The sequence below is a fragment of the Penaeus monodon genome, chromosome 8 (genome assembly GCF_015228065.2).
Source record: "Penaeus monodon isolate SGIC_2016 chromosome 8, NSTDA_Pmon_1, whole genome shotgun sequence".
Taxonomy (NCBI): Eukaryota; Metazoa; Arthropoda; class Malacostraca; order Decapoda; family Penaeidae; genus Penaeus; species Penaeus monodon.
This window is the reverse complement of record NC_051393.1, coordinates 29892921-29910420: the sequence shown is the minus strand read 5'-3', so window position 1 is coordinate 29910420 and position 17500 is coordinate 29892921. Positions and strand designations below refer to the sequence as shown.

General features: G+C 47.4%; 1 protein-coding gene across 5 annotated transcripts in view; it reads left to right on the top strand.

Moving 5' to 3' along the window:
* The window catches only part of LOC119576304 (disco-interacting protein 2-like), a 79620-nt gene that overhangs the window by 27163 nt on the left and 34957 nt on the right, over positions 1–17500 (top strand). For 3 of the 5 annotated variants that reach the window (XM_037923921.1, XM_037923918.1, XM_037923919.1), the window contains exons 3-4: positions 5249–5326; positions 8399–8509. In XM_037923921.1, coding sequence (XP_037779849.1) covers positions 5249–5326; positions 8399–8509 — 189 coding nt within the window. Of the gene's footprint in view, positions 1–5248; positions 5327–8398; positions 8510–10360; positions 10451–17500 lie in introns of all 5 variants that reach the window. The other 2 variants (XM_037923922.1, XM_037923920.1) reach the window with 1 other exon arrangement.

Here is a 17500-nt window from a genome sequence, read left to right as displayed (position 1 = left end):
AAAAATGACGATAAGTAGAAAGTGAGACCGTGTTAGCCACACATCCCCAGGCTCGCAATCCTTCCTCCTCAGGGACGTCTCCGTAACTCATGAGGTGGATCTGTGAGCGTATGACGGGTGCGGATTGCTGGATAAACAGAGGGGGGCGGGGGCGGGGCGATCCCGTTCGTGGCGAGGGACGAGACAGAGGGAGAGCAAGTAGCTGTTCGTAAGATCGCCTTGAACGGTCTTCTGAGCGCCAGTCTTTGATCGGGATTAACGGGGATCGTGTTCGGAATGCGACGGCGAGATTAGGAAGCTATGGGACGGGGTGAGCGAGAGGAGTCATAATGGTTTGGGTATTGGGTAAATAATAATGTGCATTTTCTCTCTCCCTCTCTCTCTCTCTCTCTCTCTCTCTCTCTCTCTCTCTCTCTCTCTCTCTCTCTCTCTCTCTCTCTCTCTCTCTCTCTCTCTCTCTCTCTCTCTCTCTCTCTCTCTCTCTCTCTTCCCCCCCTCTCTTTCTCTCCCCTTTTCCTCCCTCCTTCCCTCCCCCTCGCCTTCATCCTCCCTCCTTCCTCCTCCCCTTCCCTCCCTCCCTCCTCACAAACACGCACACACGCATTATAAAGAAAAAACCCAAGGATATCGACTTCTTTATACGACTAAATTCATTGGACTAAAGACGAGGCACAGACGCCGCCCGCCGCCCAAAGGCCAAGTCGAGACGGGAAGCGACACGCGCTGATGACACGCGCAGATAGGTCAAGTGAGCGGCGCCGGGCGAGTCCTTCGCAAAGCCCATATGACACCGCGCAGCTGATACTGCTTTGGGGATCCGGGACACCCACCAGCGCCATCATGCATAAAATCCCTCGGGCCCACTAACTACGCCCACACGCCCACAGAAGTGTCATCCTGCCATTGTGCGTTGACGTGGGCGGCAGAACAACCGTAGAATCGGTGGTATGGGCGGTGAGGTCATCAGTGAGATGAGAAAGAAAAATAGAAAAAAGGACGAGTGTTAAAATAGGCATGTCGTCTGGGAAAGGGGGTGGGGAGTGAAAGGGGAAGGGATGGGAAGTGGGCGGGGGGATGTATGGGAACATGTTCGAGGGGGCGTGTTCCATTATCTCGGTGTTGTTGCAGAAGGTGCGTTATTTTGGCAAAGGGCGGCGTATCTTGTTTTCTTTGACCATCCTGGCAGATAATCATCGTAGCCGCCGGTGACTTGTAGGCAGGATGAGATAAGTGAGGTTACTCGAAGGTAAATAAATAAATACAAGAATATAGATTCCGGCTAATGTATGTATGGGAAAGGGAAATCATTTTCAACCTTGCCTTTTGTGCTTAATCCTCTCAGCTCCCCCCCACCTTTCTCTCTCCTTGCTTCCCCCCTCCCTTTCCTTCTCTCTCCTCCTCTGTCTCTACTCCTTCTATTCTCGCTCCTCCTCCTGTCTCTGTTACTACTCTTCCTCCCTTCACCCGATCCCCCTCCTTTCCTTCTCCTTCTCCATCTTCTCCTTCTTATTCTTCTCCATCTCCATCTCCTCCTCCTCCTCCTCCTCGTCCTCCACCACCACCACCACCTCCTCCTCCTCCTCCTCCTCCTCCTCCTCCTCCTCCTCCTCCTCCTCCTCTTCCTTCTCCTTCATCTCCACCTTCTCTTCCTCGTCTTCCTTCTCCTTCATCTCCAGCTCCTGCTCATCCTCCTCCACCATCGCCACCTCCACCACCCGTTCCCCTTCGGCATCTTCCTGATGGAGTGTAGTCATAGTCGTGAGTTCTTTTTGCGTCATAGCCTTGGGAATATTTCTGTAGGAATTTCCTCCACCAGCAAAGAGGGAGATGAGTGTGCAGATGAGGAGATGAGTCTATGCCATCGGTTGGCTCGCAGAGAAACCCTCAGAACGTGCTCTTTGAAGTTTGTTGAGGCTGACCGCTGTTCCTGATTTAGACCTAGCCACCGTTCATTTTCGTGTTCTTTAGATGTCTTGAGAATTATAGGAGTCGGTATAAAGGGGTATTCTTTTGTTATCGTGACGGCCTTACTCAAGCGAAGCATTTTTTTAGGGGGGGGGGGAATTTAGCAATGTGATGTCATCGATCTTGTGTATTCATCTACATTTGTTTTTTGTGTATTCAGAGCTCGCTACACTTTAGGATTAGTCCGTGCCCTGATTGTAATTGCCTTCGATTATGTTCAGGTGTGTATGTAAGTGAGACTTTTTATCTGCTTCCTTTCATACAGGGTTGCATTTGTTCCTGTTCCTCTTCCTGTGTTTGCGCCTTTCTTTTTGTGGCATTGTGCGTGTGAATATATAGGCTTATGTCGTTTGTATGTATTTAGTGCATTTTCCTGAACTCTGGATTGCGTCCATTCCCATGAGTGAAAGTGACGAAAGGAAGGGTACGTTGAACTGTATCAAAGAAAACCAATTGTAGTTCTTTGTTCTCCTTCGCGGGATGCCGAGCGAGTGTTTAAGGGCTCGGAGACGCATTGCGTTGAATGAGGCTCTTGATCGCAACACGCAGCCCAGTTGATTCGCCGCCCATTGACGCAAACCAGTCCTTTCTCCGCCGCTCTGAGTAAACGCCCAATATTGTGGATGCGATGAGAATGTGTGCTGTTATTGTTGTGTCTCTGTGTCTCTGTGAAGGCGGTGTTATAACTGTCAGGCTTGAGCGAAGTCTCGGCATGTGCTAAAAAAACAGACAGACAGACAAGGAGACAAACAGGCCGTGTTATGGAGGCGTGTGTGCCAAGTGTCCCATCTGGCAAGCCAAGCAGACCCAAGCAGTGCGTGCTCTCTCTCTCTTTTTGGCACGCACGCAGTCTGTGTTGACGCGATACCATAGCGCAATGTGCCTTCCGGGGACGAGGGCGCAAACAAGCACTTTGACATGTTCAGTAATAGTCACGAGCGTGTGCTGAAGGTCGTGCTACGTGTTTCATTTCTGTTTTATTTCAGGACCACGAGTCGGAGCATCGTTTTCATTTTCTATTCTTTGTGTGTGTGTGTGTGTGTGTGTGTGTGTGTGTGTGTGTGTGTGTGTGTGTGTGTGTGTGTGTGTGTGTGTGTGTGTGTGTGTGTGTGTGTGTGTGTGTGTGTGTGTGTGTGTGTGTGTGTGTATGCATGCATGTGTGTGCATGTGTGCGTGCGTTAGATGCTGTAGAGAAAGTGTCCGCGAGAAAAGAATTACGTTGCCTTTAAGGGGAAGGGAAGGAGGCGACTGGCAGTGATGAGTGAGTCGGGAGGGTGTTTATTTTTGGCGACCTTCTTATGTCATTTTGATGAGTTTTGACGTTTGGTTATGGCTACATAGCGGCGATGAAAGGAAACCCTGGAGATCTGTTGACGGAGCATTCTAAAGCGATTACTTCCCCGACTGTAAACAATTAGCTTTTATAGATGGCGCTTAATTATTTGTTAAGGCTTATCTGCATATTTTCTTACGTAATTACTGTATTTTAGATAGTAAAGGAGGCGCCACGCCTCTTTCATATTAAATGATTCGTATACGAAAAATATTTTTTCTTTAGTCCATTGTCATCATGGACATGATTCAGAAAGCATATATAAGGCCGAATCATAACGCAAATTCCTCTCATTTACCGCACCTACAAATCTTTGGCGTTGTTGCGCCTCCGCCAGGGCCGCAGCGAGGGCCGTAACAAGGCGTAGGCCTCATCACGTGGAATACGTAAGCGCAGCGAGAGCCGCCGCGTCGAATGTCCGCGGGAGAGCGGGAGGTGAGGCAATGACTGCGCCGCCGGATTTATGGCTCACGACCTCAGGTGTGGCCCGCTCCTTAGCGTACTGGCGGCTCACGACCAGCCTGTACCCTTCTCAGGGCACTGGCCTTCGCCGCCCGATACCCGCCGTGCTTGCTCTGTGGTGCCTTACGGCTGTTCCGCAAAGCACTTGGGAAGAAGGGAGCAGCTCTGTATGCGGTCAAAGGCAGCCGAGGCCAAAGCCATCGTCTCTGCTCGGTCTCTTTCTTGGAGACTCATTCACTATTCATTTCATTCTTTTCCATTTCCTTGCCTCGCGTCACAAATCCCTTTAATACTACCTCTCCTTCCTGACCCACTCCCCATTCTCCTCCTCCCCCTCCCCCCTCTCCCCTTCCCCCCCTCCCCTTCATAAGCGAGCAGCTGCGTGGATGCGGGCGAGTGCAGCGGCAGGGCATGGCGTGCGGGTGTAATTACCGCCGTGGTATAAAAGCGGGGTTCATGACGGTGATTAGGTGCCTCGGAAGGCGTGAGCGTGTGCTTGCTCGCCGGGCCCTCTTCTAACCGACGTCCCTCGGAGCCTTCATCTCTTGGCCTCAGTCTCGCCCCCTCCCATCAACCTGTTTTTTTCCTCTTCGCTTTCGGATTTTGTCTTGTTCCTTCGTTGTCTTCTCTCCGCGCCCCTCCGTGCATTTCTCTGCGAGCAGATTCACCAGGGAAAGTTGGCTGCGCGGACGGGCTTCACAACAAGCTTAGAGCCGCTTTGCAGTTTGGGGATCGTAGTTGGGCCATTTGCCGACGCAGAGCACAGCAGTGAATATTTAGCCGGAACGGAATTTAGACCCAAAGAGTCGGTTCATATTTTACCATAGACTTAAACCCGTCCACCGCCCGTTCCCTTACATAATTACCGCCCTCAGTTGCAGGATGAGACTTTATATTATGCAATAAAAAACAAATGAGTGGCACTAACACGCCGAGGGTAGAGTGGAAAATTACGTAAATGGTCGCATACCTGGTAACTGGTGGGGCGGCTTCCCCCTTCGCCCTCTGTGAAGGGAGAAGCCCTCCCTCCTCTCTCTCCCCCCCTCCCCCTTCTCATTTCCGTCCCCCTTCCCTTCTCACTGCCCCCCGAGACATCCCGCTGCGAGATGGCGTAATACGACGGAATGCTGATTATACGGATGGTCTAGTTCGGCCACATTTTTACGGCCGCCCAGCCCGATGGGGAGGAAGAGGAGCGGCGGGGCGGCGGCTGCAGATGGGCAGGAGGGCCGGAATGGCCGGAATGGCCGGGCCCTCCTGCGCCGGCACGACGATCTCTGGCCCGTCGGTCGAGCGGATTGCCGTCCGTGCTTTACGGTTATTGGCGTCGCTCACCTGTTGGCCAGCTCGCTGCCGTTGCGCAGTGCATGCGCTGTACTCGAAAGAAGAAAAGCCAAATAGTGATAGGGAATATCAAAAGAAACCTGATGGTATCATCTTGCCTTCTTGGTTCTTGTCCGAATTAACACGATTCCTTTTCTCCCGCAGGCGACATCACGCAGAAAGGATATGAGAAGAAGAAGGCTCGTCTCCTCCAGCCCTATGTCACCAGGGATCCGAGTCAGGGTAAGGTCGCGTGTGGCGTTGACCCTCCCAGCCCGGTTGACCCGTCGCCCGCGTGTCCCGCCCGGGCCGCCCTCGCCCCTTCTCCCCCGGCCCCTTTCGCTCTTGCTCTCTGCGCCTTCCTCAGCGGGAGGTGCAGGAGGGGGAAGGCTATGCATGGGGTTGGGGTGTATGTGCGCGGGATGGGGGTGGCCTGGTGGCGAGCACGCGAGGCCGGGAAGGTGCCTGGCTGGTGCCGGTTTTTCGATGGTTGTGGCCACGGGAGCGCAGGCGGGTGCCTTACTCTGCATGGCGGGCTTCCTCATAGGCGTCGCCGAGATAGCGTACCATGCAGCTTTCCCCGACTCTTAGGTCGGGATGTTTTGCCTTGATAGACTTCAGGAAGCATAGTTATTGTTATTTACTATTGGATTTCGGCAATAGTCGCCATGAGAGCTGCGGCTGGGGAGATAGGACCCCCGTCCACCCTGGCCCGATTTCGAACTGAATTGAGGGAATATTTTATTTTTGGTGTGATTAAAGATCTCCTTTTGGTTAATCCAAATTATCTTTTTTTCATTTATTTGGTTCATACTAATGAAGTATTCCGCTTAGTGAAGTATTTTGAGCTTTGCCCACGTTCATAGAAGTGCATCACTGCATTTGCCCTTTCCTCTCATGAAATATTCCCTTTCTGAAAGTAAAATCTAGTTACGTATGTATGTATGTAGTGCGCTTCAGCGCGTGCACACACATTGAGGCACAATGCACACGCACAAGCGTGTAAACGCACACCCTAGCTCGCCCCACACACGCAACACTCACATAAAACACTAGCATGCCCACATTCATTTACACATTAACTATTACGTGGGTACATTATATTCTTATATATTCGAATTTGCAAACATATTTCTGTATGTAGTTTACATATTTTTAGTCGTATCTACACACACACACACACACACACACACACACACACACACACACACACACACACACACACACACACACACTCACTCACTCACTCACTCACTCACTCACTCGCTCGCTCACACGCACAGAACCAAAAACACACACTCATACACACGCGCACACACACACTCACACACGCACACGCACACGCACACCCGCACACACTCATACTCACACTCACACTCATATTCATACTCACACTCACACACATACACACTTACATACACACACACACACACACACACACACACACACACACACACACACACACACACACACACACACACACACACACACACACACACACACACACACACACACACACACACACACACACACACACACACACACATCGATCTTGCGCTTTTCTTTCTACTTGTACCATCGACAGCCCGCAAACATCTTTGATATTGTCGCTCAGTCTTGTCTTCGGTTTGCCTCTTCCTCTGTTTCCTATCACCATCCCTGTCAGCAAGTCTTTCTCAATACTTTTACTTCTCATCACATGACCAATAAACTTTAGTTTCCTTTTGTTCAAGATGCCGGTCTTTACAATTTACTTTTTTCAGCATTTCATTGTTTGTTTTGTTCTCCGCCCATTTAATATGTAGTATTCGTCTGTAACACCACATTTCAAAACTATTGCCCTTTTTCTTGTCTATCTTCTTCAGCACCCAACACTCAGAACGCAATTGGGAAAACTAATGAGTTCAATAACCTCAGTTTTGTTCGTAAGGTAATGATTCAGTCTTTCCAGATGTTATTGAGAGCAACTGTGGCATTCTAGGGGGAAGAATTGCCATTGCCAAGAATGCCACAGTTGCTCTCAATAACATCTGGAAAGATCGAAGCATTACCTTACGAACAAAACTGAGGTTATTGAACTCATTAGTTTTCCCAATTGCGTTCTGAGTGTTGGGTGCTGAAGACGATAGACAAGAAAAAGGTCAATAGTTTTGAAATGTGGTGTTACAGACGAATACTACATATTAAATGGGCGGAGAACAAAACAAATGATGAAGTGCTGAAAAAAGTAAATTGTAAAGACCGGCATCTTGAACAAAAGGAAACTAAAGTTTTGGTCATGTGATGAGAAGTAAAAGTATTGAGAACGACTTGCTGACAGGGATGGTGATAGGAAACAGAGGAAGAGGCAACCGAAGACAAGACTGAGCGACAACATCAAAGATGTTTGCGGGCTGTCGATGGTACAAGTAGAAAGAAAAGGGCAAGATCGAGTTGAGTGGCGACGGATGGTGGAGAGGTCCACGGCTGCTCAAACATGAGCATACCGTTATTGATGATGATACATATATATACACATATATACATATACATATACATATACATACATATATGCATATGTGTATATATATATATATATATATATATATATATATATATATATATTTATGTATATATGTATATATATGTTCATTTATTTATTTATATATTTATATATTTATGTATATATGTATATATATATATATATATATATATATATATATATATATATATATATATATATGTACGTATATTTGATATATAACATGATGTTATACAATTGGAATTACTGTGCGATATATATTTTCAAATTATATTTAAGATCGTTACTTATCATAGCATACAAATTGAAAGGTTTTACTTTCCAGTTAATATTAAGGTGAACCCCGTTAATGCCACCCGGTTACAGCAGTCACCGTGCCAATGCTTTTAACCATTCCGACTTGCTAACATGCCCCCTCTTCTGACTGTGTTCTCTAAGCACCGTGTCACATCGCGCCCGTGCATTACCAAGCATTTATTATATATATATATATATATATATATATATATATATATATATATATATATATATATATATTTATTTATTTATTTATTTATTTATTAAGTACTATTGCGTAGAAGGTGCCTTGAATTCGCCCAAGCCAGAGAGAATGCACGGGAGCGAGATGGCGCGGTGCAACTTAGGTGGTGGTTCCTCTTGATGACAAAGGACTTCCTCTGCCTTCCTTCCCTCACTAACGCTGTTGTGTGTACTCATCCGCGATATTTCGTGTGTGTTTGTGAGTTCCTTAACAGTGTGGTGTGAGTGACTAACGCCTCTCCCTGCACGTGCAGCCTCTCACCAGGCGGCACTGTACGCACAGCAGCAGAGCAGTGGTGCCAGCAGCCGCAGTCGCCGGAGTGAGCATCGCAGCGTCACCACTCACGAGCGGCGCTACCTGTCAGGTATCCACCCAACCTCTGAATCTCACCCTCCGCCCGGGCCCTGCCCGCGCCCATCCGCCCCGGCCACGACTCACCCCCTTGGCACGTCCACAGACTCAGTTATGACCGAGTGCCAAGGTGCGGGAGGCGTGGCCGGGGCAGGTGGCGGCGAGGGCGGCGGCACGGCGCGGACGGTGAAGGCGACGAGCCCCGAGATCCAGCATGCCGCGAGGACCCATCCAGACACTAACCTGCCTGCGGTGTGATCGTAGCTTACTCCTGATTAGGCGCCTGCTTGTCTCCTCCCTCCTTTTCTTCACGGGATCCAGGCACCCTTCACTTGCCTTACTTCACCCATCCCTGATCCCCTCGTCTCCACAGCCGCGATGCAGCCGTGGACGCTGTTATCGGCCCCCGCCCATCCCGGCGCCATGACCCTCACTCCTTACTCACCGGCACTTCATGGCGACCCTGTTCCACTTTTCCAATTTTGTACATTGGCACTGTACAGTGTAATCAACATTCTCTGATTTGAGTTAACGGGGTTGCAGCTTTAGAAACATATTATGTTTTGTTTTAGATTTAAGTTTGTGTAGAACATCCCTGCCACCCTGCTACCTGCCACCCACCTGCCCTCGGGTATTGTGCCCGCCAGTTACCCTTCCCAGCCATCCATCCTCTCTTCCACCGATAACACTCTACCCTCCTTTTCTTGGCGATTTGTTTCCTTTGAACCCTCCCCCTTTTTGACAACCAACCCTCGCCATCCATCATCGTATCAGTCAGCTTCCCTTGTTAGTTTGAATTCTCATCTGCAGTCCTATCCTCACTTTCCTGTTCTCGTGATAGCTTCCTCGGATGTGATCCACCATCCCTCATTCTTCCTCAAAAGCTCCTTCCTCGTCTACACGGGTCAGATGTATGCATGTTTATGGTGTGATACCTCTATGTGTATTTCTCTTGGTGTAATGTTTGGCTATTGGATTGTCTATGTTGTGAATGTTCTTTATGAAATCCCCTTGTGAATGTTGATCGTTTTCTCATTTTCTCATGAAATATTTATTCTTTCGATGTTCCTTACTTTACTCAGTGACAGTGACCAGACAGATAAGTTCAGGTATGGGTAAACAGGCCTACCCTTAGAAGGACACATATGTCTCTACACCCTACCACACCATAGCTACACCATATACTTTACACCACGAACACACCAATGCTAACTTAAAACCAAGCCTTACTCCTACTTATGGTCGTATAGATTTTCACGACTAGTTACTTATTGTGATCTGGAATTACCCAACTCCTTTTTCGCTTGTGGTTTCTGTCACGGGACGTAAATTTCAATGTCGTTGTTTGCTGTAGTTCAGGATAGGTTTTCCTGTCTCAGTCATGCAGACACGTAGACCTTCTTAAGAATCTCCTGCCACGTTAACTTGAAACTTGCTATACCCTCAGTATTGCTGTATACACCTACTTTATCTTTTCTGTTCCAATAATATATCCTCATCCTTTCCACAGCCATTTTTATGTTTTCTGTGGCCTTTGGTTTACTCCTCCATTGGCTTGGAGTTTCAGAGTTTACTTGTCCAATTCGCCGGCCTGATACCCTATTTCCCCTAATTTTAGTGGTATCGTTCTCTCTAGATGGCTTTCTCTTTCTTTTTGCTTTCACCGTTCCTCCCTCTTCCTCCTCCTGTTACCCCACCCCAACCCATCCCTTTATCCCCTTCCCCTCTCGCTCCCATTACCCCTGCTGGTGTTGTTCCCCGGGAGTAGTGGGTGGTGTTGCTCCTGGTGTAGCCGATACAAGGCGTGGGTGTAGTGGTGGTTACCTTGCACGCAGTTGTTGTAGTGTGTTGTTTGGGGCCGCAGGTGCGCAGGCTGGAGCGGCCTCCCCCTCCACGCGTTCGCGACGCAGGGCGCAGCGGCGAGTCACCCGGAACGAGTCCCGCTACCATTCCGGTAAGTAACCGATCGGACATCGGCGACCCGATGATGCTCTTTCCTGGGGATCATAAGGTGAGTACTCGGCTTTTTCGTGTTTTTGTGATGACTTTTCAGTGGTACCCGGAACTTCGTCAGGTGATGGAAGCGTCTTGAACGACTTGCATGCCTGTGTTTGCCGAAGGTATTGCAACGAAAGTAACGTTCTTGGTCTATCGTCTTGAAGTGTCTGAACACTGCGCTAATAACGGTAGCTACTTTGTATATGGAAGGTACAGTTTCACGGGCCAGTGAGTAAGTGGGGCTCGTGCCCATAATTAGCATGACCCACTCGGCCTACGCATTGCTATCAGTGGAAACGATAATGAATGTGGCGAAAGGAACGTTTTTGCGGGTAATGTTTTTTTGTTTGCTTTTTTCTCTCTTCGTATTATTTTCAGAAGTTGAATGTTGTTTGTATTTCTCCTGAAAGAGAAAGTTTGCAAATACGTATAACACTGCTGACTTACCGTTCTTAGCATATTTCATAGCCCAAGTAACTTTCCAAAGAGTCATATACATTTTTGTTTGTTTGTTTTTTATTTATTCCATTCACTTGATGATGACCATCTAACTATAATTGGTATGTTTAACGTTGCACGGATTACCTTTTTTTCTTCTCTTCCGTTATAGACCATTTGTGTCTGACGTAAAACATATCAACACAAAGATTAGACAGTAAATTCTGTCAGATTCTATAAGTAGCGCCATCAGACACTAGTGCAGAGATGAAACTGAAAGGAAATATCTGACGTGGATTCGAACCTCAGCTACCTGGCTGTAATTAAGAATATATTCTGCTACTTTCAGGCTTAATCATCTCATTATAGGGATGATAACTTAAGGCATGTTATTCATTACGAACATAGGTGGTATTAAAACGGCATTTCACTTTTTAGTTTTGATGGAAAACTCACAGAAAACTTTCGAATATCACCCAGTTTGCATATGGAGAAGTGATAAGATAATCATATTATATAAGGTCTGTTGGATTATGTTTTTTGTTTGTTTGTTTGTTTTTGTTTTCTCTTAAGAAACCGGGTACTCGAGGCTCTCCAAAGATATGTTTGTAAAGCCTTAGTCAGGTATTATTGCCTAGTACCGCCGGACGAAGAACGTGGAAAATGTACTAAGCCTGATTTACGATCGAGGCTAACATCGGGCATATATGGCACGCATTACTTAACTAAGGCATTTTAGTAGAGGGCGAATTTCATGAGAATTCTCGCGAAACGTGTGTATAGTGTCTTCTGACATTTGACCAGATTTTATACCTCGAGAGAGAAGAATAATGGGTTTCGTCACTTTTTTGAGTGATTAAAAATATCGATAGCTGTATTATTTCAAAGTAATTCTCAGACAGATTGTATCCGAAAATTATTTTCGATAGTATCCCCTCGTCTGGTTCCATTTTCTCTGTAAACAACTATACTCAATCGTTTTCTATAAGGGGGATCCTAAAATAAACTGAAGGTACAGAACATGGTTCTATTTTTTATGTTTTGAGGATAACGACGTTGTGTTTATTTGGTTATCGTTGGATATATGGTACTTTGATAAAGACAAACCTAATACCAATAAACTACATAATTTGCTTTGTTTTTATAATGATTATTATCACCAAGATATTTCTGGCCCGCATTTTCTCTTGTAATTTCGATTTTTACTACTTCGTTTTGTTAGTATTATTGTTGTTGAAGGTGATTCTTATAACTGATGTTATTATTGTTTTTGTAGTATATTGTAATTATTGTTATTGAAATCGTAGTGAGGATATATAATATAATTTTTGTTATTAGTAGCGTCATTGAGTATTTTCATTCTTATGATAATTAAAATAATTTTCATTTTTTTACATTGTATTTGCTTTCATTAGTTTTGTTATTATTCAGATTATTTTTAGTTTATTGTTATTATTGATATTCCTGATTTGTTCTGTTATTGATATTTTATTGCCAATTTTGTTTATTATTGTTATTTTTTATTTATTATTTTTATTATAGTTGTTGATGTTGTTCTTGTTGTCATTACTATTATTGTCATTATCGTTATTATTATCATTATAGTTATTATTATTATTATATTTATTATTATTATCATCATCATTATCATTATCATTATCATTATCAATTCTCATTCTCATTCTCGTTGTCGTTGTCGTTATCGTTATCATTATCACTATCACCATCATTATCATTATCATTATTATTGTTATTGTTATTTTTGTTATTATTGTTAATATTGTCATTGTTATCATCATCATTGTTATTGTTGTTGTTATTATTATTATTGTCATCATCATCATCATCATCATCGTTATTATCATTGTTATAATGTCTCATAATTTGATGTCCTGATAGTTGTTTGCTTCTTCATCTGCAGCATGAAACTGACAGCCATTGATTTTACTTCCAGTTTCCTGTAAAAAGTGTACATTGACATAATGATAACAGCTCCCCGGATATTAAGGAATATATGACATATTCTCTCTCTCTCTCTCTCTCTCTCTCTCTCTCTCTCTCTCTCTCTCTCTCTCTCTCTCTCTCTCTCTCTCTCTCTCTCTCTCTCTCTCTCTCTCTCACTTTCTCTCTCTTTTTATCTATCTGTATATCTATCTATCTGCCTTTCTCTCTGTTTGTCTGTCTCGGTCTTTATTTCCATCTCCATCTTTCTGTTTATATATCAGTCCCTCTCAAACTGCCCTAACAACCTCAAGAAAAGGCTGGTCGCCCCAATGCGCCCTGGCCAGCGTAACCTGCGCGAGCGGAGACAGGTGGAAGCAGCGTTTTTAACTGGGTCAGGGGTGAGGGTCGTGCGGATTCTGTGCTGCAGTCGAGGCCATTACTCATGACTCATTCACCGCCGAGGGAGCGCGGTGAGCCAGGAAGGTAGCGGAAGGGGGAAGCACGGGGCTGTTTCGAAGAGAATGGGCGTTCCTTGTGATTTTTGGTATCGAGAGCCACACTTGTTTGGGGTCGATGGAGGGGTATTGGCTTTACGGGGATCTCGCGGTGGGAAGTGAACGGGTTGAGTATGTTCTCTGGGGTACCAAGGACACTGGGGATCCCCCCCCCCCTCTCTCTCTCTCTCTCTCTCTCTCTCTCTCTCTCTCTCTCTCTCTCTCTCTCTCTCTCTCTCTCTCTCTCTCTCTCTCTCTCTCTCTCTCTCTCTCTCTCCTCTCTCCCTCCCTTCCTCCCTCCCTCCCTCCCTCCCTCCTCTCACCCCCTCTCTCCCCTCCTCTCTCCCCTCCTCTCTCCTCCCTACCTCCCTCCTCACCCACTCCCTGTCTCCTCTCTGCCTCCTTCCTCTTGCATTCTTGCTTCTGCCTCTCTCTTCTTTTCTCCTCCCACTCGTTATTTTTAATCCAATCTTTTCCTCACAACCCCTATACCTCTCCCTTTCTCCGTAACCATCTCACATTCTATCTGAATTCTCCCTGTGAACCGCCATCGCACTGTTGAAAGGTGAGTTTCATCTTCCTTTAACAGGGAGATTATCGGCCTGTATTGCGCGCGTGTCACTGTGTAACTCGGAAGACACACCACCACGGAGATCGAGCGCATTGATATTCGAGCCCGATCTGGATCGGTCTCTCTAATCACGGTGCTTTGGGCGGACGGCGCGGCACTATTTTAAAAGTCTGCCACTTTTCCTCCTTTCTTTCCACTTGTTTAAGGCGCCGATCCCACTTCCGATCGGCGCGGGGAGAGGGGAGGGAGGGGGGGCTCTGGCGCGGACAGCACGCGGGAAGACGTTTGCATGACTGCTTTCGTTATTTCGGTGTCGCCCTCTTTGTTCCACCTTCGAAAGGGTCCATACATGTGACGTCATGGCCTATGTGTCCGCGTAGGAAGCGACGGCGGCCAGTTCAGGCGGAAGGTTATCGGAACGACCATTAGCACGTGTAGAGTGTTATCGGCGCCGCAATCAGCATTCACCTGTGTAGAGAGTGAAGGTCAGAGAGGCTGCCGCGATCAGGGGTAAGTGCGCCTGGCTTTACGGCATGGCGGGGGAGGGGCCGGGAGAGGCAGGAGTAAAGCCAGTGTCTTATCCATTGTAAATAGTGATGCCCCATTAGGGTATTGTCGGCCCTCTTTTTCTGAGGCGAGATGCTTAATGAGTTGCCCTGCAGGTTTGAGGCCATCTTGGGAAGCAGAATGGAGTAGTCTGAACAACGCCCATCGAGGTTGGGCGGAGGGGGTGGGCGGAGAACGTAGGCACAGCCCATCTTGCAAGATACTTTGTGGGCGGGTAGGAAAAGGAGTAGGTCTGGGCGTGCCTGCGACTGCAGTGGGTCCTGATAGGTTCCGGGCGCGCCCACACATTCATTTTGTAGATGAGCAGATCATACACACGCCTTCGCATGCGCGCTCATGCCCGTCGCGCGACCTTGGGGCCTCACTGCTCTCTACTCTGAAGAGGAATCGGACATCTGGTCGTTTCATGTTGTTCGTGTCCCGTTACCCTAATCAGTTTGGATTCTATAGCCTCGGCGAACGTCTGTGCTTTAGCCTTCTCTGAGTGGGGATATGCAAATGAAGCAAGAGCGAGTAGAAAAGGGCACCACTGTACATTTGTTCTTGTCCTTCACTTGTTATATTTCCCCAAGTATAAACATAACCAAGTAGCACAGGACAGTTAGGTTTTGATGAAGTCATGACTGTGTTTTAGCAGATGTGCGATTCCATTCTTTCTCGCCGCGAGAAGATACTGCGAGACTGTGCGTATATCAGTCACTGACACGCGCAAACACAGCCGAACAACGGGCTTGTATTTGTGCATAAGTGCAACAAAGACAGTTTAGTCGCGTCCGAAAATACCCGGGGCGCCGTCGAAGGCAGGGCCGAGTGCCTTGGGCAGTTCATGCAGTCGGGGCCGAGATCCGTATCGTCGGCGAGGCTGGCTGCTGGTGTGCCGACGATGGCGTGACGCGGCGAGGAAGGAGTGCGTGCTTCTCCGCTTCAAAGGTTGGAGGTGAGGCCGCGCCGATGGCTTTCGGACTGCTGGCTTTTGTCGTTCGGCTTGCCTCTCTAGGAACGCGAGGAAGGAATTGATGGCTGCTGCTTAATTTGTCGGAATTTTATGAAGATACATCACAAACATCGTGTTTCTTAAAATTATTCCTTTATTTCATAATAGTTGTACTGTATATACTTCTGCTTTGCTATTTTGAAATAGGTACACTGTGAAGGGCACTCCTGTCTGCGTTCCCTGTTGATCGAATCCGTCATGTAGCCTGAGCGTACATGCATTTTAGCGAACACGTCGGTAATGGAGACCAGGGCCCCGCAGCAGCTGCGGTGACCATATAAGTGGCCCTCCTGGATATAACTTGCATTAGCAGTATGCATGACCGGCCCAGCCACTCCGCCGAGTTTCTTTCAAACCAATGCCTCCAAGGAATCGACGGTTGCTTCAATATATCCTTCTTGCCTTCTCCCTCCCTCCCTCCCTCCAACTCTCCCCTCCTTCCCTCCCCCTCCATTCGCTCGCCCGCTCCCTCTTGAGTTTTGTCCCTCCCTCCCTTCCTCCATCTCTTCCCTCCTTCCCTCCCCTCTCTCGCTCGCCCGCTCCCTCCTGAGTCTTATCCCTCCCGTGAACCCAAGACCCGAAGGCTCATGTTGCAGGGTCAACATACAGGTGCAGACGGGAGGGCAAACTCTTCATGCTCTACAAGCGCACATTGCCTTCGTATAAGACTCAGCCTATATGGATTTTCTAATAATCACGCGACATTTGATTTTCTCTCTTGTCCTGTACATATAAAACGTTAGTGTTGAAATATTGCACTGCAGAGTTAGACCTAAATGTTGGTTTTAAAACACAGCAGCATGGTTGCATATCAGTTCGTTGCCTACAAAGCAGCTGTTTACAGGCCTAACGAGGTCACCTCCGGGTGGTTGCTTGGCCGAGTTCTCAGCCTCTTAAGGAGTTATTCGTCGAACTTTCCAAAGCCAGATTGTTATTCCCGAAGCCACGGCTGAGGCTGAGGGTAGTAGTGAATGGACGCGAAACTTGTGAGCCCCGCGACGGAGAAGGAGACAGACTAAACCCAACCTTCGCTCCTTATAAAGGTGTGGAGCTACCTGGCTCAGCCTCCGCCGCGGATAGGAAACCGCGGGCAGTGTCGGCCACGCCTGCAGGCACGGGCCGGTTCCCCTTTGGGCGGTGGAGCTCTCCCGCTGCCTTCTCTGCCGGACCGTGGCAGTTGGCAGGTGTTGTAGAGGTTTATTGTATTCGTGTTTGGCTGATATAAAGAAACCCGAATAGCATTTTGGGCAAACCGAAATGGAGCTATGGAAGTGATTACTCGCATGACGAACTATTGCAAGTAAGTGTTTGCTTTCGGTAACAGAGCATTGCACATTTCCTGTGAGAAGCACAGCAGTCAGGCAGCGAACTACCAAACAGAGAAGTGCAGAAACCTTTACAAGGCTTTCATACAAGAATTGTTTTATTACACGCGACATATATCTTACCAAGGAATTTTGTCCACGAATACAAATATATTAGTATGCATAACACGACAGCCTATGATCGTTGCTAGAGAGCTGATGATAGTTAATAGCAATTCTGTGTTTGGATTATGCAAACTACGTCTGTGAACGGAACAAAGGTCCAGCAGTCTGTAGATAGCTGATATGAAACTCTAGTCGTCTTATGAGGCCTGAATATCTCTCTGCTTGAAGGCATTCGACTGTAGTCCTGCCGGCCCGACATCGCCGAGGTTCGCTGAGGCTTCATGTCAGCGACCAGAAACGCCCGTCGTGCTGCTTGAATAGCAAGTGCAAAAGGTGAATGCTTCGGTTGTGGGTGACGTCACTCGGATGACTTCATTAGAGTGGTGTGCGTGGGCGGCGCTGAGTGACCGACACTCGCAGGAGATACCGCCGCCCACCCCCTGGCAACCCCTACTGACGGAGTGTGAAGGCCGCTAGAGGATACACGCACGACGCTTGGCGAAACTTGACCAGGCAACAGAAAGCAGCAATTACCGAGGGGCGTTGAGATCCAGCCACAGAAGTTACG